Source organism: Larus michahellis, chromosome 2 (assembly GCF_964199755.1).
Source record: "Larus michahellis chromosome 2, bLarMic1.1, whole genome shotgun sequence".
NCBI classification, from domain to species: Eukaryota; Metazoa; Chordata; class Aves; order Charadriiformes; family Laridae; genus Larus; species Larus michahellis.
Window position 1 is genome coordinate 60,413,508 of NC_133897.1, and position 21,862 is coordinate 60,435,369.

Sequence of the window (21,862 nt, forward strand, 5' to 3'; positions counted from 1 at the left end):
AGTCCTACCATTACCCGACATTCTAAAAAGTCCCTCACCAGCTTTCTTGTAGGCCCCCTTAAGATATTGGTAGGCCACTGTAAGGTCTCCTCGGAGCCTTCTTTTCTCCAGACTGAACAACCCCAACTCTCTCAGTCTGCTTCCATAGGAGAGGTGCTCCAGCCCTCTGATCATCCTCATGGCCCTTCTCTGGACATGTTCCAGCACGTCCATATCTCTCTTGTAGTAGGGGCTCCAGAATTGGATGCAGTACTCCAGGTGGGGTCTCACAAGAGTGGAGTAGAGCGGGAGAATCACCTCCCTCGGCCTGCTGGCCACGCTTCTCCTGATGCAGCCCAGGATACGATTGGCTTTCTTGGCTGCTAGTGCACACTGACGGCTCATGTTGAGCCTCTCATCCACCAGCACCCCCAAGTCCTTTTCTTCAGGGCTGCTCTCAAGCCAGTCACTGTCCAGTCTATGTCGGTGCTTGGGATTGCCCCGACCCAGATGGAGGACCTTGCACTTGGTCTTGTTGAACTTCATGAGGTTGGCATGGGCCCACCTCTCCAGCCTGTCAAGGTCCCTCTGGATGGCATCCCTTCCCTCCAGTGTGTCAACCGTCCCACACACCTTGGTATTGTCAGCAAACTTGCTGAGGGTGCACTCTATGCCACTGTCCATGTTGCTGATGAAGATGTTAAACAAGACCGGTCCCAGTACTGATCCTTGAGGGACTCCACTTGTCACTGGCCTCCACTTGGACATGTATCCATTGACAGCCACTCTTTGGGTGTGGCCGTCAAGCCAGTTCTTTATCCACTGAATTGTCCGTCCATCAAAGCCATATTTTATCAGCTTGGAGACCAGAATCTCATGCGGGACAGTGCTTTGCTCAGGTCCAGGTAAATGACAGCAGTTGCTCTCCCCTTGTCTATTGATGTTGTGACCTTCTCGTAGAAGGCCACCAGGTTTGTCAGGCACGATTTGCCCTTGGTGAAGCCATGTTGATTGTACCCAATCACCTCTTTGTTATTATTCTGCCTCAGCAGTGCCTCCAGGAGCATCTGCTCCATAATCTTACCAGGCACGGAGGTGAGACTGACTGGCCTATAGTTCCCTGGTTCCTCCTTCTTTCCCTTTTTGAAAATGGGGATTATGTTTCCCCTTTTCCAGCCAGTGGGGACCTCACCAGACTGCCATGACTTTTGGAATACAATAGAGAGTGGTTTAGCAACCTCATCCGCCAGTTCCCTCAGTACCCATGGGTGTATCCCGTCAGGTCCCATGGACTTGTTCACTTTCAGGTTCATCAGATGGTCACGAACCTGATCTTCACTTACGATAGGCAGTTCTGTCCAACCCCTGCCATTGTCTTCTGTGACTCTGGGAGTGTGCCTGGAGCCCTTGCCAGTGAAGACTGAGGAAAAGAAGTCGTTGAGAATCTCGACCTTCTCCATATCACTTGTCACCGGTTCTCCCGTTTCCTTTCTGAGGGGGCCCACACCCTCCCTAGTCTTCTTCTTACCATTAATGTACCTATAGAAATTGTTGCTGTTTCCCTTGATCTCCTTGGCTAGATTTAATTCTAACTGAGCTTTAGCTTTTCTCAACAGGTCTCTTGCTGTTCGGACAGCTTCTTTATATGCCCCCCATTCTAACTGTCCTTTCTTCCACTCCTCGTAAGTGTAAGATTCTTTTTGTGTGACAGTGTGTCCAGGAGCTCCGTGTTCATCCAGGCAGGTCTCCTAGCATTCTTTCCTGCTTTCCTCTTTGTCAGTATAGTTTGCTCCTGGTCATGGAGAAGGTGATCCTTGAATACTGACCAGCTTTCCTGGTCCCCCCTTCCCTCTAGGGCTTTGTCCCACGGCGCTTTGGCCAGCAGATCCCTGAAGCGATCAAAGTCTGCATGCCTAAGTCCAGGGTCGTAAGCTTGGAATACATCCTCCTAGTTGCCCTGAGGATCTTAAATTCTGTCGCTTCATGGTCACTGCAGCCAAGGTTATCCGTGAGCCTCACGTTGGTTAAGGAATTGCCTGTTCCATTGGATAAGGAATTGGCTGGAAGTTCACACTCAAAGAGTTGCGGTCAACAGCTTGATGTCCAAGTGGAGACCAGTGACAAGTGGAATTCCTCAGGGGTCGGTACTGGGACTAGCGCTGTTTAACATCTTTGTCAGCGTCATGGACAATGGGACTGAGTGCACCCTCAGCAAGTTTGCTGACGACACCAAGCTGTGTGGTGCGGTCTGCATGCTGGAGAGAAGGGATGCCATCCAGAGGTACCTGGACAGGCTTGGGAGGTGGGCCCATGCAAACCTCATGAAATTCATTCCAGCTAAGTGCAAGGTCCTGCACATGGGTTGGAGCAGTCCCAAGCACAAATACAGGCTGGGCGGAGAATGGATTGAGAGCAGCCCTGAGGAGAAGGACTTGGGGGTGTTGGTGGGTGAGAAGCTCAACATGAGCCAGCAACGTGCACTCACAGCCAAGAAAGGCAACCATATCCTGGGCTACGTCAAAGGAAGCATGGCCAGCATGTTGAGGGAGGTGATTCTGCCCCTCTGCTCTGCTCTTGTGAGGCGCTACCTGGAGTACTACGTCCAGTTCCTGGGCCCCCAATATAAGAAAGACATGGACCTATTGGAGCAGGTCCATCGGAGGACCACAAAGATGATCAGAGGGCTGGAGCACCTGCCCTATGAAGACAGGCTGAGAGCGTTGGCGTTGTTCAGCCTAGGGAAGAGAAGTATCTGAAGGGGGCCTACAGGAAAGCTGGAGACTCTTTATGAGGGAGTGTAGTGATAGGATGAGGGTCAGTGGTTTTAAACTGAAAGAGGGTGGATTTAGATGAGATATTAGGAAGAAATTCTTTACTGTGAGGGTGGTGAGGCACTCGCCCAGATCGTCCAGAGAAGTTGGGGATGCCCCATCCCTGGAAGTAAGTGTTCAAGGCCAGGTTGGATGGGGCTTTGAGCAACCTGGTCTAATGGAAGTTGTCCTTGCAAATGGCAGGGCGGTTGGAACCAGTTGATCTTTAAGGTGCCTTCCAACCCAAACCGTTCTATGATTCTATGAATAAAGTGTTGTTAGGCCCTCTCCCTTCCTTTATGCTCTCATCTTAAACAGATTCTGTCTAAATTATTTTCTTGAAGCTTTTTCAGGGAGTTCATTGTTAAAGATTTATAAGTAGTGAATGAGGCTCTCCGGTGTTTTATTGAGGACATTTCTCTCAAGTAACTTGACACATTCACTTCTGAAGGGCATTCAGTAAAACAATTACATACAAACATCCTCTGTCTCCCGGCCTTTTAACCTGAGTCAAGACACTAATTCATTCTCTTCTTTTGTAAAGCACCTTCAGAAAGACAGGCAAATGAATGTGTTCAGAACAAAATGAAAATACTACAGAATGTCCTCAGATTCCTCAGAAGTGGGCCAGGACATTAGATTTTAGGGCTACTTTTAAGCTTGCAGAAAGTTTCCAGCACCATTATTCATTGCCCAGGTAGCGTAATTCTAGAGAAAACTGAACTGGAAATTCACTTCATGGAATACATGGAATACATTTTTCTCAGAAAGATCTGAGAAATGGGAACATGATTCCTAAAATAGAGCAAGGAGGTGAATCCTTTTCCTATTCCTTTAATCTTTGTATGAAAAGAGAAATTATGAGAAACAGCAATAGAGGGCTGGGGGGCGAGGAGGGTAGTAGAAGACTTCCTGTAGACAAAAATTAACGAAGGAATCATCAACTGTACTGTATAAATTCTGGCAGGTAGTTGCCAATGACTTAAATCAATAACATTGCAATGTAATCTGATAACTGTATAATATTTCCTTCCCATCTTGCTTTTTTCTTCTTTCATCTAGAAAACGTGTCTTTTCCTGTGAAAAAATACTGGCTTGAGTAATAATATATGACATTAATAATGCTCTTTATTCTCCTGCTCTACAGGGTTTCCTATACAGATGAATGACTCAGATCACTCGCTATTTCAGCATTCATTTCAAGGATGCATGCAGTTTATTCATGTTGATGATCAGCTGGTGGATTTGCACGCAGTGGAGCAAGGCCAGCTGGGAAGCTTTGCCAACGTCACCATTGACATGTGTGCCATTATTGACAGGTAAGTTACAGAGACATCACGGATATTCTGATACACTGATACATGTCCTGCATGTTCTGAAAATATACAGTGATACAGAAAAGGTGGTTCTGACACTACCAGTGATTACGTTTAGGCAGACCTACCTTTTTAGCAGTGGGAATCATGCTTAGGTGATGGAGATGATGGCTTTAAGTTGTAGGTTGTGGGCGGCGCAGTGGAAGGCATAACTCCAATTTCCTCACTCTGAGTCAGAGGAGGAGGTGAAAACCTCTCCGCCCACGGGTCAATAATGTGGCTGCCTTGAATAGTGGGAACTCTCCTGAAAAGTCACACATTTTTTCTATTTCTTAGGTGACCTTTATGGAGATCTTTTTGCTACTAGAAGTTGTGCTTCCTGGCTTCAGTGCCTTCTAGCTTCACTGAATTCCTCAGAGAAGTAAAATAGGTCCACATACTTGCACAAATGCGCATGTAATAAATGCTCAAGCTTGATTTTGCTTAAGTATTATAGTAATATACTTAGTGGGTTTTTTCTCCACACTGAGAAGAGTAGTTCGGAATTATGGCAGGCTTTTGCTTTGAGCTCTGTCTTTTAAACCACTTACTCGTGTTAATTTCTGTTGCTTCTGATTAATAGTTCCTTCTTTGTTGGCAAAAAAGAATATACCAGGAAAGATAGGGAAATAGCAAGTAGCCCAACTCCTGAATGCAGGCAGCTTGGCTTATCATGAAAGTTACCTACATATTAAACACATTATAAGTCTGATGTAAAGCTGAAAATGGCTTTTTAGAATTTTGCTTTGAAAGAAGCAAAGATTACAAGATCATAGAACCCTAGAATGATTCAGGTAACAAGCAACAACTGGAGTTCATGTGGTCCAAGACCCGCTCAGTGCAGGGCCAACTTCAAAGCTACGTTGGGTTCCTCAGGGCCACGTCCAGTCGAATTTTGAATATTTCCAAGGATGGAGATTCTACAGGCTGAGTGACTCTGGATATCATCAGCAAAGATCTGCATAATTATGGTGAAAAAATGCATGTACTTTTAATTTCCTACTGTAAGTTAAGACAATCTCAAAGAGAGAAATGCTACTGTGAAAAAACAAAATATGGCATACTGCTTTGGTCTTGCAAAATGCCTTATCTTTGTGAAACACAGTTGTGGTGGGTTGACCGTGGCCAGCAGCCACACCCTACCTTTTGCTCACTCTCCTCTCCTGGCAGATGAGGAATAAAATAGAGGGAAGGCGAGACAACTTGTGGATTTAGATGGCAGTTTAATAAGAATGGCAATTTAATAAGAAATGCAAAAGCTGCACATGCAAACAAAGCAAAAAGAGGAATTCATTCACTACTTCGCATCATCAGGCAGATGTCAGCTGCTTCCTGGGAAGCAGGGCATCAGCACATGTAACAGCTGTTTGGGAAGAGAAACTCCATAACTGTAAACTTGCCCCCTTCCTCCTCCATTCCCTGAGTTTTTATTGCTGAGCATGACATTGTCTAGTATGGGATATTCCTGTGGTCAGTCTGGGTCAGCTGTCCCAGCTGTATCCCCTCCGAACCTCTTGCCCATCCCCATCCTCCTGGCCTTGGTGGGGAAGGGTGTGGAGAGAAAGCCTTGATGCTGTGCAAGCCCTGTTCAGTGGCAGCCGAAACAGTGGTGTGTTACCAGCACTGTTAGCCACAAGTGGGAAGCGCACCATCATACGGGCTGCTATGAAGAAGATTAATTTAGCAACTTCATCCCAGACAAACGGTATACCATTTTAGTAAAGTCAGTGTTAAGGGGCATGCTTTGTGGCGTACTAGTGAGTGTCCTGGCATGTCATGCCACTTTATCTTGCTGCTTCTCATGGACCTGTTGAGGGTTGAAGTCGTGAAAAGAGGAAGTGAAGAGCTGCTGTGATAGGGAAGAAGTTTGTTGTATCTCCTCACATACAACTGAAATTAGAAAGGCCTCCTGTGGTTAGTATTTGGTGGTTTGAATTGATTAATTTTATTTTGAATATTTGCTTTTGGAAATATAAACTGACTTGGAAGAAAGGACGTGAAGATACATCTGATTAAGTCTCTGCTTTTTCCCCAGTGGCTAAACCTAAGCTTATGTGACAGTTTGTATTGATTCCACTTATGCCAGTGTCTATTAGAAATAATTTCATCATCATAGTGAAGTTAATCAGAATTAGGCTTTTGCAATGTATTACAATGTAATTACAATTAGCTTACAATGTACGTTAGTTAGAATCAGAGCTTTACAATGCATTTTTGAAAAATAAGACTTAAAGTTTCCTATATGTCAGGCAGCTTACTTTTAAAGTGAACTTCATCTAGAAGTTGCTGTTTATAAAATATTTATTTTTATAACATATAGTAATATATATTCAGATATTTCATATATTTTAATATAATGCCATATGTCATACATGATATTATACGAAATCTTTTACTATATTAAAATATTATTATGCTTTATATAAGATGTATTATATATTAGATTTATTTTATATAGTTTTTATATATAACATTTTTATTTATACTATATTTTAATATAAATAACAGTGGTTTATATATGTTTATGTATGTATGTTTTCTTTAGATAAGACAACGTATTCTCACTCTGTTTCTCGCTTTGGCCACCTTGGACCGTGATATCGTCCTCATTATATAAATTAAAATTGTATGTCTTACATTTATGCTTTCTAAGCACTGGAAGATTGTGTTGCAAGCAGAGTGGCAATTGCATAATCATAAGAAATTAGAATACTACCCAAAGAATTTGCTTAGGGTTGGTTTTGTTGGGTTTTTTTAAGGATTGAGATGTAATCTACTTTGTTGTTTTCCCATGATCAAGTGTATTTCTTTGTGGTTTGCGCCTTAAAACTAACCCTTTGACTAAGAAGTAATAATGCCAAGCTTTAGATCTGACTGGATTTTCATGGCTGTCTTGTTAACATCTGCAAATAAGAATTTACAAGCACTTCTGTTACAATATGCCACCATATGTAGCTTTTTTATATGTGGCTTTCTTTTAAAGGATCCAAGTACCATGTGTGCTATATATTAGCTTAATTTCATTTCCTTTGAAATGGGAAGATACTTCTGGCAGTGAGACCGGGATCCTCCTGCTTTTTTAAACCTCTTTGGCTCGGCTCTGAATCATAAAGGCTTTGGTCATCATCAACATGGAAATGGCTTTCATAGCCACACTTCAGCGAAGACCCCCACTGGGCAAAATGATGAGCTGTCACATTGAATGATTTTTACTGCAGACTTCAGCCATTTGGTTGGGGGAAAAAACGTGAAGTTGTAAACAGTGGCATTTTTCATCATTGGCCAGAGTGGATAGTAAGGAGGGTACAGTTTTCTCTATAAGGACATGACAAAAGGTATGGAGGGTGGCGAGTTCTCATGTTGCACCTGCCTGGAGGTAACGGCTTCCAACATCCCAGGTTCTGCCAAGCTAAACAGTTGCCCCATATGGGAAGGATTTCTGCATTTTTGTTCTAGTATTTTTTAAGACGTTAGAAGAATAGTGATGTTACAGTATTGTACTTGGGAGATACAAGTGTTGAACCAGTGTCTTTTCATTTTCAGTCTTCCCCTCCTCACATGAGCATTTTGCTATTGCAGAGACTACAAGCTGAGATCTTACTAAAAAGGAACACCAAAGCTAAGGAACGTTCTCTTTTTTACCAGTGGCCAAATAATATAAATACATATAATTTCATCCAGGTATATATATAGTAATTACAGGCAGTTAAAATGCTACTGAGAAAAAAAATAATCATCCCTGTTTCTGTATCTTAATTAACTTTAATTGTATTAGCTATGGAAGTTGCATTCTTGTCACGGTGATCAACATGCTGTACTGCTTGTGACAGCGCAGGTCCCTCTGCACCTCCTTTACTTATCATTAACAAAGTAACTTGTTGTTACAGTCCAGATGCTACAGCTGTACTTTAGGATTTCAGCACAGGACATTGAACAGGATTATTACTCACAACTAATTTATTCTAGCAATTTCAGAGAATTCTAAAGCTTGGCTGACTTTGTTGTGGCTAGAATTACAGATTTTAATCACGCAATCACAATGAGATACTAAAATTAATTCAAAATATAGTGTTCAATCTGTTGTTGTAGATTATGCAGAACATATGCCAATTTCAATGAAAATCTCTGTGTACCATAAGAGGTGAAATGACAGAAATGGGGAAAAAAAGCGTACAACCAAGAGTTTTCATGTAGCTGCTTCTTTATGAATGTGTGAACTGTGTGATTCCCTCTGTAACACAGTGAGATGAATTAGATGCCAATTTTCGATAATAATTTCACATTGAAGAATTAATGTAAGTAATCACATACATGCAGCAGAACATTTCTAGGTGATTATTGCTCACCTGCTGTGGTGATACACTCTGTATGACAGGGTGCCAGCATTCCGCTTTAATCTCATACAGCCACATTCTCTAGACTATGTGATTGCCAATCAAAGTTCAAAATAATTCATTTAAATAACAAAACACAGCAAGCATATTGGTGCATGAAAATGTCCACAATGTAACTGGCAGCAAGACAGAATTTCTTTGGAATTAAAAATCTTCATCGCAAATAGTCGTAAAATTCTTCACTTCTGCCTCTTTATGTGCACTTCAGGCTTCTGGCCTTCCTCTCTGTTCTCCCCCTCGCTCTGCCAGTTCAGTGGTGAGGCAGACAGCAAGGACTAAGACAGACATCATCCAGTTGTACTCTCAGATGATATGCCAATGTCCAAACGGGAAGCAAAACCTGCTTTACAGGTTGTTCCCACGACAAATTCACAAACAGGAAGTAAAGTAGGGCTGAGGAAGAGCTCTGACGATAATAGCATGGACTTTATAATAAACTTTTCTGAGAAAAGTATTTTTCACTTGATTCTTCTTCTAAGGCCGCCCTACTCCTTTCTGATCTTGCAAGGGGGACATAAACTGATGTCAGTTGGAGCTGTGCCATATCCTTGCGTTCTACAGTAAAGGAAAATCAAGTTCTTTTCAATGTAACAGTAGGTTTTTAAAATACAAAAATGCTAAAACAATTTAATGTAAGCTGCACATGGAAATATTTGACATTCATTATGATTTAAATAGTCATAATTCTTTGCAAACAACTGATTAATCAAGTAAAGTCTAAAACGGACAAAGAAGAGGAAGGGCACAGTTTCTGTTATAAGTAAGGGGGGCATTTTGCAGAATGCTTATTGCATTAGTTGTGTTGGTAAAGCTAGGAAATACTTTCAGGAGGAAAAAAATATATTTTTTTCAGAGGTTTAGGATTCATCACCATTGCACTCCATCTGAAGATAGATGAGTGGAATATATTAAAGTACTACTTGCTTAAATGCTAAAAAGTGGTAATTTACAGAATTTGAAACAGAAGTCTGTGCAAGGAGCCAACATGTGAAGTTGGTGTTAAGTGTTCTTCCACGGAAGGTGTAAGAGAAAAGAGATATTTACTTTCTTTTCTGTAGTTTTCATCAAGGACTATAATCACCTTAGATAGAGTCTGGATGATGGAACTTTAAAACTCCAAAAAGAGAAAATAATGCTGATTAGGTTGTGGAAGCTTCCACACAAAAAAAGCCGCAGCAAGGGATGGAGTAGGACTGTACGGACAGAAGATGGAAGCATGTGAGCTTCCCTGAGTGGAATGGTATGACCAATAACCCAGCGTGTTAAATAATCGTGTAATCAGTAGCTGGTTAAGAAAGTTAGAATGGTTTGAAATGCAGATGGTTTGAATACTATTTTATACTTATGCCTTTGCCATGTGTTTTTTTTTCCTTTATTCACTGTAACTCTTGTTAAACAGGTTACAATAGTCAATAGCATTCTTACGAGACTGTTCCAAGTAACTGTGTGGGTTATATATCATCTTGTAGCTGGATGCCTAAACATTTTGAAATCTCCCAAGTCCTCAGTTGTTCTTTGTCTTATATTTAATCCTAGATAAACTCAGCAGAGAGAGGAAAAATGTTCTTCTTTCATTTTAACTTTAATAAATATTAATCCTTATTTCTATTATGAAAAATTTATGCTACTGAAACAATTTTCTAGAGCAAGTGGATTATTTGTTCATGATAAATACTTGTTCCTCCTAAAACAAAACCTAAGAAAGTAAACATTTAGGCTTATTTCTGAGGAGGAAGAGTATGTAAAGCAACCTGACAGCTAATAGGGGTGGTCTCTGGGCTGCAGGGTTGGTTTCTGCCATGGCCTGAGATGAGGATGGCGAGCTCTGCAGTGCAGTGCTTCTCAAGAAAGCATCCTCTTGGTCTTCCCACTGCTTATCCAGCTGAAGAGGCGTGATAACCTCCAGCACCCTCATCCAGCCTCCAGTCTTCCTCCCTCAGCCCCCTCCAAGTAATTCTGCTGGCTCCTCAAGGACTTCTTCTTGGATGTCTTCGGGCTGCCCCCAGGCCATCTCTGGCAGCAGGACATAGGAGGGTGCTCCCTTTTACCCTGCCCCAGGGTACTGTGACTCCTGTGTTGCCGGGTGGTGGCACTGGGCGCAGCACTGCGTGCTGCCCCTCCACCCAGCATCCTCAGAGGAAGGCCTTTGGGGTGCTGGCCCCACAGCAGTCCCTGTGTCCAGGAGGCCCAGGGGGCTGTCCCTGCCCTTGGCCACACACTGGGCACAGCTGCTGGATGTCCCTGATGCCTCCTTTGCCTCACTCTCCTCCAGTGAGGTTTTAAGGACAAACCTCCTTTGCTCCTCTTTTGCAAAGAGAAAAGCAAGATCTTAAAATGCACGGGCTACCAGTTCATTTTCAAGTGTAACTCCAAACATAGGTTTTGGCTTTTAAATTCTATGTCGTTTGAAATCCTTGCTGCTTTAAGCCTGTCTTTTTCCTAAAAGCCTGGACAGCTGGCCCTCATGGCAAGGGAATTTGCCTCTAGCCTCACTCTGCCCGCTGATCCATCAGGTCCATGTTTGGACACATTCAAGGGCCTGTCTCGTCACACTGATCTTGCATCAAAATGTTGAGATTCTTTAACTGAACAGACATAGTCTGGCAGCTTTCTGCACTCACGGCACCAGTTTTGCAAACTAATTACCAAATGTGTGCTAGAAGATTGTTTTTAATAGTTTCTTTTATTAATTTAAAGAAACCAAACAATGTAGTCCCTTTGTGTCCGAATAACATCATCAGTAATTTCAGTAGCGTCGAGCTAACAGTGCTTCCTAGCTGTCTGTAGGTAGTTATCCACAGAAGGAGACTGAATTATCATGCCTAGAAGGAGAAGTGCATGATTGTACATTCCCATTCCATGCTCATCATAGGTAATTGTAATCCCTGAGCTGACACGGGAGAGCATCCAGTGGATTCAGAGGCGTTTGAGATTGACTGCCGATCAAACCCACTCACTCCTCTTTATTCCTAACAACTCCTGCCGAAGTTGCCCTTAGGGTACTTTTTAACCCGTGCAGCTTCAAATCTGACAACCTGCTTCAGCCAGCATGGCTGTGACTCAGTGGGTTTCCCAGGCACATGCTGGGAGCTCCACATTATAGATTTTTATGTCCAGTATATGAGAGAGAAATATACTTGCATTTACTAATCTGGTAAGATTAGTAGCGCAAGGATTTGGAGAAAGATTGATCAACAGTAGCAAGCTTTTAAAACCTTATATAACATTACAAGCTGTTTTGGCAGAACCTCTGCTTTTTTGCTATCTGCTACCACATCACTGATATAGGAACAGCTTAATCAGAGTAATCTATAATTTATGAAAGTCATGACCAAAAACTTTGTGTGGAAATTCATTCCTTGTTTTCTCTTAAATGCATTAGTTTACTCAGGGGACTTGCTTGAATGCGCAGCTGGTATTACATTCATGCTTAATTATTATTTTATTCTTATCCTCCAGTGGGGAAGATGTGAGCACTGAGCAAACATCCATAAAGCTCTCTCTTGGACACGAAATTCATACTCTCACAAGACTAGATGCTAAATATTGACCTGATCCCATAGTAATACTGTTGAAACAGTAACTCCCTGGTTACTCAGCTGAGTTTTGAAACCAAACTGCTTTGATAACTCTTTCAAGTTGTGCATCACGTAGTGCTTCTCATCAGCTCATAACTGAAAAAGATAGTATGTTACGCAGATTGCTTATTTTTATGTGATTAAGATATCCTTCTCCTGAATGAGTGGTGCTATTCTTCTTAATGCAGCTATCACTGTATGATCATTCTCAAATATAAAAATGGTTTGTCATCTCAACTTTAAAGTTTACTAAAATTCGAACGAATGCAAAAAATCATGATGTTGTTTCAAGAACTGTTCATGGCTGAGGGAGCTGGGGTTGTTTAGTCTGGGGAAAAGGAGGCTGAGGGGAGACAGTGCTCTTTACAATGACCTGAAAGGAAGTTGTAGAGAGTCGGGGGTCTGTCACTTCTCCCAAGTAACAAGCAATAGGACAAGAGGAAATGGCCTCAAGTTACACCAGGGGAGGTTTAGACTGGATATTAGGAAAAACTTCCTCACCAAAAGGGTAATCAAACATTGGAACAGGCCGCCCCGGGAAGTGGTGGAATCACCATTGCTGTAGATATTTAAAAGTCGGGTAGACGTGGTGCTTAGGGACGTGGTTTAGTGGTGGTTTTGACAGTGTGTTCTGGTTCCGGCAGGGATAGGGTTAATGATCCCCAGGCTCTGGCAGGGACACAGGTATTCCATCCCATGTGAGCCATGCCCAGTCTGAGCCATGCCCAGTCTGTAGGCGGGAGCTGCTGGGGAAGGGGGCAGGAAGTCGCTGCTTGGAGTGGGCTGGGGCTTCCCGGCTGCAGTCGGCGAGCGGTGGTACTGTAACTGTGTTTGTACATTCCTGTATCAGTGTTATTGTTGTTATTTTCTTGTTCCCTTTGCTGTTCTGTTAAACTGCCTTTGTCTTGACCCAGGAGTTTTGCCTTTTTCTTCTGATTCTCCCCACCGTGGGGGGATTGAGAGAGCGGCCGTGTGGTTCTTTGTTGCCGGAGGCAAAACCGTGACACAGTGCTTGGTTGATGGTTGGACTCGGTGATCTGAAATGTCCCTTCCAACCTATACAATTATATGATTCTACAAGTCTATGATTCTATGTTACTACTATTGCTTTTAGCCTTCAAAGAAGACTAAAATGGTATCGTCTTCTCACTTGCATTTATATTTAATAAGTATGGATCTCAGATATGAATATTGTTCCTTCTACTCTTTTTTTCCTGTTAAACGAAAATAGATAATCACAATCCAAACAAGTAAAATGCCTTTGCATCTGTTTTTATTTGATTGTATGCTGTAATTAATAGGTGTTATAATATTTGATATATATGACATAATGCTGTAGTAAGTAGTTACAACATATGCCAGGGCTGCATCAAAAGAAGCATGGCCAGCAGGTCAAGGGAGGTTATTCTTCCCCTCTTCTCTGCTCTTGTGAGACCCCACCTGGCATACTGTGTCCAGCTCTTGGGCCCCCAACATAAAAAGGACGTGGACCTGTTGGAATGAGTCCAGAGGAGGGCCACGAAGATGATCAGAGGGCTGGAGCACCACTCCTATGAGGACAGGCTGAGAGAGTTGGGGTTGTTCAGCCTGGAGAAGAGAAGGCTCCAGGGAGACCTTATAATGGCCTTCCAGTACTTAAAGGGAGCATACAGGAAAGGTGGGGGGGGGCTCTTTATCAGGGAGTGTAGCGATAGGACAAGGGGTAATTGTTTTAAACTGAAAGAGGGTAGATTGAGATTAGATATTAGGAAGAAATTCTTTAATGTGAGGGTGGTGAGGCACTGGACCAGGTTGCCCAGAGAAGTTGTGGATGCCCCATCCCTGGAGGTTGGATGGAGCTTTAAGCAGCCTGGTCTAGTGGGAGGTATCCCTGCCCACAGCAGGGGGGGATGGAACTAGCTGGTCTTCAAGGTCCCTTCCAACCCAAATTCGATGATTCTGTGGTTTAAATATTTTTCAGAGACTGAAAGGAAAACAGTTGTAGACATCTCTTTGTGTGCCGTACAACTATGATTATGACAAGTTTTAAGTCTGTAGCTCTGAATTTTTGATCAGGTATCAAGCTGTGAGTAAATTCAACTAGTTTATTGGAAGTATATGCATCTAAAACTGGAGGACAGCCAATCCTGTTGGATTACTAGAATTTCCACTGGATCCGTAACAGAGAGATGTGAAAAACAGAATAACCGTTTCATAATCAGTAGTAATAATTTTGACCAAATGCCTGTTTTAGTAAAACATTGGGTCCATCTCTTGTTCACATAGGCAAGCAATAAAATCTCCAGAATAAGTAGTTTGTCTTGCATAAAACACTGCTAAGAATAAGGACTGTTAGGTATTTGTAGATGGGCTTTGATTTATAGCAGAAATTGGCTTGGTGTAGAGTTCCTGCTGGATTTACATTCTTTCTTTTTTTCAGGAATCATTGTAATTTTAAAACTAGTATATTGAACTCTAGTTCAATATGCAAAATATTTGTACTGGTGAGAGTCTAAAGAAATTGAGTTATAAGTCTAATAAACTAGAAGTAGTCTTGTAATAGTTATAGGTTGCTCTTTAAAGATTGGAAAAATAATAGTGATAACTATGAAATCGCTGTAAATCAAAAGTAGTAGCAGTAGTAATAATAAAAATAATAATGGCTAGATATGTGCTTTAGGCTTAATAGTGTCTCTACATCTCTCCAGCTTCCTTTTCTCAAAAAGAAGTGGTCATGATGCTGTTTCTCGATTTCTGCTGGTGATTAGACTCTCAAAAAATGCCTGTCTGTCCATTGAGGAAAGTGTTATTCCATGTTCAAGCTCATATTTCTCCCAGATACTGATTTCACAGATCTTTCGCAGAACAATGGAGTACCGCCTAATAATAAATCAAATGTGATCAACGCAATTTCTGCTACTAGCACATTGAACAGAACAGATTCACCTTAGCTGTTTTATGCTTTTCTGTAGCCAGCAGTTTTAACATTTCTGAGGATCCCAATATTTCTGTTGTGTTTATCATGACATCTTCCTTTAAGGAAAATGCAAGTAGAGAAAGACTAAGGCCTAGATTCTTTACAGGATTTACGTGTGAGAATGCTCACTAGCCTTTGTGGCTCTGCCTGTGGGAATGGGATGCACAGGCACGAGGGAGGTACTCGAATTCTGTGTAGCAAAAGTAGGTAGACATAAGCTTTGAAAAGTGGGACTAACCACAGCCAAAATACTGAGCAAGCTATTGAGAAGATTGTGGGCAGAAATTCATGGCCTAGGAATGTCTCAAATGAGAAGGTCTGTAGTAATGATGGGAGAATTTAATATGCAGTCTGTGCTTCCAACAGTGCTTATGTATTTTATCCAACAACAGTGCATAAATTACATTGTACTTAGGCACATGATGAGACCCAGGATTTGACAGCAATCTGGGTGAAGGGAGGCTCAGTTTTTCCATTGCTTCTTATATGAATTAGAGTGGCCAGGTGGTGGTTTTCTGTATAACTTTTCCTGTAGGCACATAAATAGTTTTGGGGTAACATGGTGTTTGACCAAGGTGACACATAAACTTTGATGGTGAACAAGTATTTGAACTCTGCCTCTCCAGTTCCAGATCAAACTTGTTTTCCGGTAAAGTTAACCTTCCTTTCTACGTTATGTTCAATAGATTTAAATGTTTATAATTACGCACTTTGGTATTTGTGAGTCTGCAGATTTCTGCTGTGCATCAAATTAAAGGCAGGTGGCAACTCCTGATGTAAAATTGAGTTAAAACCTAACCAGATTTCTGCTGAGAAATTGGAAAGAATAAAACTCCTTGGGGAATATATGTCAGATGCTCCTTGCTTAATCCTTGATGCCTTCCTGGAAGGATAGTTTAAATGAACTAACTAATACAATCCTGTAGGTTTCAGTAAACAGGTCTTCATTCATTCCCTCTAGATGTCACCGATAGATTCGATTATATTAGCTGTTTTTAAGGAGGAGGGTACAGAAAGGAAATGAATATTGAATAGAGATCTAGATTAGGAGAGTTATGAATAGGATTGGATTTCACCAGAAGGAAAATACTTAATCTGTGCAGTAAATGAGTTCTTTTTTTTTTCCTGGTATAATATAAAAAAAAGGTTAAGTAAACATAAGGAGGGTTCTTATCTGAAAGATCCCAAGAGAAATGAAAAAATTACTTTTACAAGACCTGCTAATTTGGAGAAATGCTTAGTGGAGCAATCGCATATTTATAACTGTAGAATAAATGTATTTGGTATTTGCTGTTTCTAAGATTTTCTTAGGCTGTGAAGTATATCTATCACAAAAAAAGCCATAGCTATAACTTTTTTTTTTGCCCAGGAATAGTGTTTTTATATCAATCCTATACTTGAATGTTTGCAACAGAATTTTTACTGGCACTTATTTCTTGCAGTTTCTGTTACATAATTTGATAAAGAAGATTAAGTTCTGTGGAAGCTACTTATAAAACATCACAATAATGAAAAAATAGTGAAAAAACGCATTTGTGCTGTTGAAATAGATCTCTAAAATTAAGCCAGTTAGGATAACATTTTGAAGAACAGCAAAATGGCCCATTATATTATGAGAGACTAAGTAATTTGGACATTTTTTAAAAGAAAGCTATATTAGATAATGTACATAGTGAGTGCTCTAAACAAGAGATTTATTTATTAGAAGATTCTCAATAAAGCCAAAGCCAGGGTGATTGTTTAGCACCTCTGAAATTCTCCCCATGTGCTTATTTGTTTTAAGTGAGGATCCAAGTGTGGTCTTCAGCCTGTGGTGTCAAACCAGTTTGGTGATCAGTGTTCAGACTGGCAGCAGAGGAAGCAGCGTAGCACGCAAGGCTCCTCAGCTCCTCCTTTCCCTCTCAGTTGATTGTGGTGGGAGCAACAGCTTCCAGTTCTGTCTCAGAGTACTTAGGTATCTAGATAGAAATGTCTGCCTGGTCAGGCTCTGTTAGTTGCCCGTATGGTTGTCCTTTGTTAGTTGCCTAGTAAATTGTCCTCTGAGGAAAATGTAGAAGCCCTGCAGAAGCATCTTACTAGCCAGCTTCTGCCCACAGGCTGCAAGTTGGACCGTTTTGAATGTAGGTACCCTACACTAACTGCACACTCAATTTTGACATATTTGGCCACAAATATTTAGTCAAAAAACAGTATCAGTGTAAACCAGCCAAAGCAGAAGGAAAGCCAAGGAAACCTATGTTGTTAAGTTTAGGGCAAGGAAGAGAGACAGACTATCATACTGTCTGCTTACTGATTCCTCTGAAAAGCATACACAGATGCCTATGATTTTTATGTTGGCAGCAATTTTGGTGTTTCTTTCAGGAGAAGAATCCATCAATTTTATAAATTCCTGTTTTGGAAACAATGCTGGTTTATAAGAAGCTCAGTGTTCCAGTGCCAGTTAAATACAATATTTTTCCACTGGGGTGAAGAGAAGAGGAGATTTCAAACCCATAGTATAAGTCAGTGCCTAGACATGAAAAACATTGTGTGTTTGTAATTGTGTCTGTTTGAAAGCCTTTACAACTGCCTGCAAGGGCCCTTAGATCAAGAATTTAAATTGAACTGACATGGTATAACAAAAGGAGGCATTTTCTCTGAGGTATTATAGACTTCAGACCTATGGTGATATTTTTTGTGCTTTAAAAAAACCATCTGATTTTATTTCTTGAAAAGATAATTGTGCTTGTAGGTTTGTTGCATTTATCTGTTGCCATGCATTCAGCTGATAACATCTTTATTCTTCTGTCATTGTGATGCGTTTCATTGTTAAGACAGACTTGTTAGAGGGCAGCAGTTAATTTGACTTCAACTTTATTTTGGCACCTAATAGTTGTTCTATCAATCAGAGTAGATTAAAACTGAGGGAAAGAATACAACAGCCTTCATTGGTCCTTGTTATCATTTTTCATGTCTCAACATTGCAATTGCCATGATTAATCTGTATGACACTGTATGGATTTTGTATAATCAATGTTAGGAGCTGTTGTAGATTGTTGCTCAAAGACTGATTCAAACAAGTTGGTAGAAGGTTTTATTCAGTTGATTTATATCAGTCCATCCTTATTCTCTTACAGATTTACATAGCAGTCATTTCAAAGGCAGCATTGTGAAATACTTTTCAGAAATATTGACTCAACTGTGATTGATAAACTGCTGCTTACTATACTGTGATTGCCGGGCAAATGGTTTTTGGGGTTTTGAGCAGAACGGGTGCACCATATGAAGTATTTATTTTGGGTTTCAAATTTTAAATCATTAAATAGCTCCCATTGCATTGTATGGGAAGCTGTTATCTAAAGGGAAGATTTACTTCCATGTTGAAATACTATTCAAAATTTTGTTTTCTTTGTTCATTTTCAGATAGTTAATGAACAGGCAAGCAAGAGAAATTAGTCCTAAATAAAGAGATCCACTCTTATGTGATATGAGTCAAATAACATGAAACATGATAGATAATTGTAAGAAAAGACCTTCAGTGCTATCTAGCTCTCAGTGCTAGATAGCACTGTAAATTCTCATTTCACCCAGCTGTACAGTTTTTAAGGGCTTCTAATTTTTACTTAAAATGTTTACTTCCTGTGTAGAGATGTTACTAACCTGTCCTCTTGGATTTCTGTTAAATGCTGAATACATTTCGGATCAAATTCCTAAAGTTTAGGAGGTTGAAAAGTTGTCTAGGCATTTTACAGCTGTTGGTGCTAGTCAATTTGTACACATGCACAGGACAGTCTCTGGTAGACCCTATCTATTAACTTCATCTCTGCAAATCAAAGCTGGAAATTCACTGTCACTTTTAGTGAAGGTAGCTATTATTTTCACCTATCTTTTCACTTTTCTACTAAAGGAAGGATACCAAGCTCCAGAGAATTCTGGGGGAAAGAAAAAATCCAACTCCGACAGTGCTTCTTTCCACTTCAACATGAAAGGCAATATCTGCTCTTTCCCTTTTTCTCTTTTATATCTGGATCAATTGATCTCCCTTTACAATATCACAATTTTTGCAGTTTTTATAGTACTGTGCACCTTAGTTTTGCCTGACCTCCTTTGCAGTTGCTCACTGAACTCCAGCAACAGACTAACTCAGTGCGATTACACAAGCTGACCTTCTCAAAATCTTAAAGTCAATAAAGAAAATTACTTCCTGCTCAGACTTAGATCCAACACTGTTCGTTGTAGAATATACTGATGTTTCATTCTCTTTCACCCTCTCTGAAGGTTTAGTTACCTTTTTAAATTATATTTTGTACTAATACTATGATGAGATCTCTTCTGCATGGTATTGTGCCCTTTGTATTAAATTTACTCGTCTGAAGCATTGCTCGAGAGACCATCAGGTATCGTTTCTGATCTGTTATTAATACCTGGTTATTTGATTCAGGACCTCCGAGAACAGTACCAAGTCTGCAAACATACTCACTTTCCTCTGGTGGCTTCTTGCTTTCAGTCAAGATCAGTCATAATATCAAAAGCTAACTACTCCAATGTTTGATCCAATAACACCACTGACACATTTGGTTTTTGTGTTTAGTATTGACAACATTTATTTGGTCTTGCCATCCTTATTTTTCATACTTAGTATTACATCAGTGGCTGTCAGCACGTTACAAGCGACTAATGCTTCACTGGCCATATGACAATTATTCAGAAAATGGCAATAAATAAATGATGACCTTTTCGCTTTGACTGTAACTCACTCTCCTTCATCTGCTTACATAGTCACAACCTCATGTATCTTATTTATACAGTCTTACTTTAGCTGTTCTGAAAGCCTTAATTTTATTGTTCTTACCTCCTAGAAATGCCTTTATATCTGTCTTATTGACTCTATCCTCTTTTCCAATTTTAGAGAATATATTCTTCTCCATTTCTCATGCCAATGTTTTTCTCTCTCTGCTATTGTTTGTTATTTGACTGTGTAACTATTATTTATCTCAGTGGTGCATTTCATAATGCAGTTTGCATGAAATGTGCTCTGCAAAGTATAGTTGCATTGTATCGTCTCATAAAAGTACACAGTAGTTCTCTTTGAACAGTATAATTATGTTTTGAAAGAAGTAAAGTTCCTGATTTAATTCAAGTGTATAATGCTACTGTTTGATGTTAGAAATACGTTTGAACACGCAGAATTTTGTCCTTGAAAAATATGCTTTCTCCTTTGTTAATACTACCAGTCACCTTCATGTATTATTTAAACCTAACAGATGTATACCTGTGGGCTCATTTATTTTGTTCTACCAAAGTGCAAGTAGTAAAGGAAAATATAGTTACTAATCACTGTAATGTGAAATACTTTTTAAAAAGTTTGTGTCTCTGTTGAAATAAGTAATTTATTATCCTAAAATATGAGAGGAAAAAAAGGAAAAGAAAGAAAAAAAAAGAGAGAGAGTTCATAGTGAAGGAGTTGAGGTATGTAGAACTTTTAAAGTGAAGTGCTTGCAGGCTTAAAAAGCAGAATTGGAATGAGTAAGCAATGCTTGCCAAATGGTTTGGGAGGCGTGAAGAATACTTTATCTTGCCTAGGCAGTATTGCTACTTGTATTACGGAGTTTACTGGTTTTGCTATAGAAAGTGACAGTGGGTTGTAGCTATAGGAATCTCTGGTCAGGATGAACAGAAAATTGACTTTGAAAATAGGAAACTAGATTTTTAAACTGGACAGATGTGTAAGCCACATACCTGTTTAAATGGTTTAAGCACCAAGCTAAATCCTTGGGGCAGAGGATAGAGGGTTGGACATGGCAAAGAAAAAGGGCTTTCTGCATCAGTGAGTACTATACGATCGATAACTATGTTTCTTTAAGTGAGAAAAAAAAACCCAAAGCCAAATCTTGGTCCTGGTCCTCTACTCCACTCTTAAGCCATAAAACAGGGAACAAGTTGCTTTATAAAAAATGCATTGTAATTTGGTGCATATCTAAAATAGCCTACTCTGTAAGTCTGTGTTGTTCCTGTTATAGTTTTAATTTTGAAAAACTGTGAGGTCTATATCAAAGAAGAAAGCCTTAAGAACTCTGGTGCTGATATATGGTGATAAGAAATCTGTATTTTTCTTGAAAGACCCTTTAGATCAACTTCTCTACTCTCTTCTTCTAGAGTAGATGATTATTGACAGGGGCTACAAATTGTTTTCGCTCTGGTAGTGAAAGTGCTTCTACCTGTTAGTTTGAGTATATGAACAGTGGTCATAGATACTCATTATCAGTTTTCAGCTCCTGTAGGAGTGAATTCTAATTACTTTTATTCTGTGGTAAATAAATTTTACACAAATGGTAGACTTGGGTCAGTAAGGTTTTAGAAGGAAAGGCCATTAAACAGAGATGAGATGGAAAAGCCAGAAAGGCTATGAAATGAAGGATATCACGTTTTTGCCTCCAGAATGATTGGCAGAAATGAAAATAACAAACTAGTGATATGTCAGAACTTTTACATGATACGTATTTGTCATGACTCTTGCAATGACATTCAACAAATACTGGATAAAAAGACATGTTAGTAGAAATACAGAAAGCATTACATCTAGGCTGTACATCTTTTTTATTTAAGGTACTACCTACTCTGCCACATTATAAAACAGGAACTCAAATACAAATATCAATTGAGGGTTTTATGTTCATTTTCATAGTTTACTTCTAGCTTGGTGTTCAGAAGACACAAAATAGTTTGACAGATACTGATTACATAGTCCACTTATCCTCTGAATCATTATTTTCCTCTCACTTTCTGATTATTCAGGCAGGCCTTTTGCTCT

The 21,862-nt window shown here is 40.2% G+C and overlaps 1 protein-coding gene across 1 annotated transcript in view; it reads left to right on the forward strand.

Annotated features, from left to right (window-relative positions):
• The window catches only part of CNTNAP2 (contactin associated protein 2), a 1,161,641-nt gene that overhangs the window by 700,023 nt on the left and 439,756 nt on the right, over positions 1 to 21,862 (forward strand). Inside the window, exon 10 of the mRNA XM_074575643.1 lies at positions 3,937 to 4,108. Within this exon, the coding sequence (XP_074431744.1) occupies positions 3,937 to 4,108 (172 nt within the window). The remainder of the gene's footprint in view (positions 1 to 3,936; positions 4,109 to 21,862) is intronic.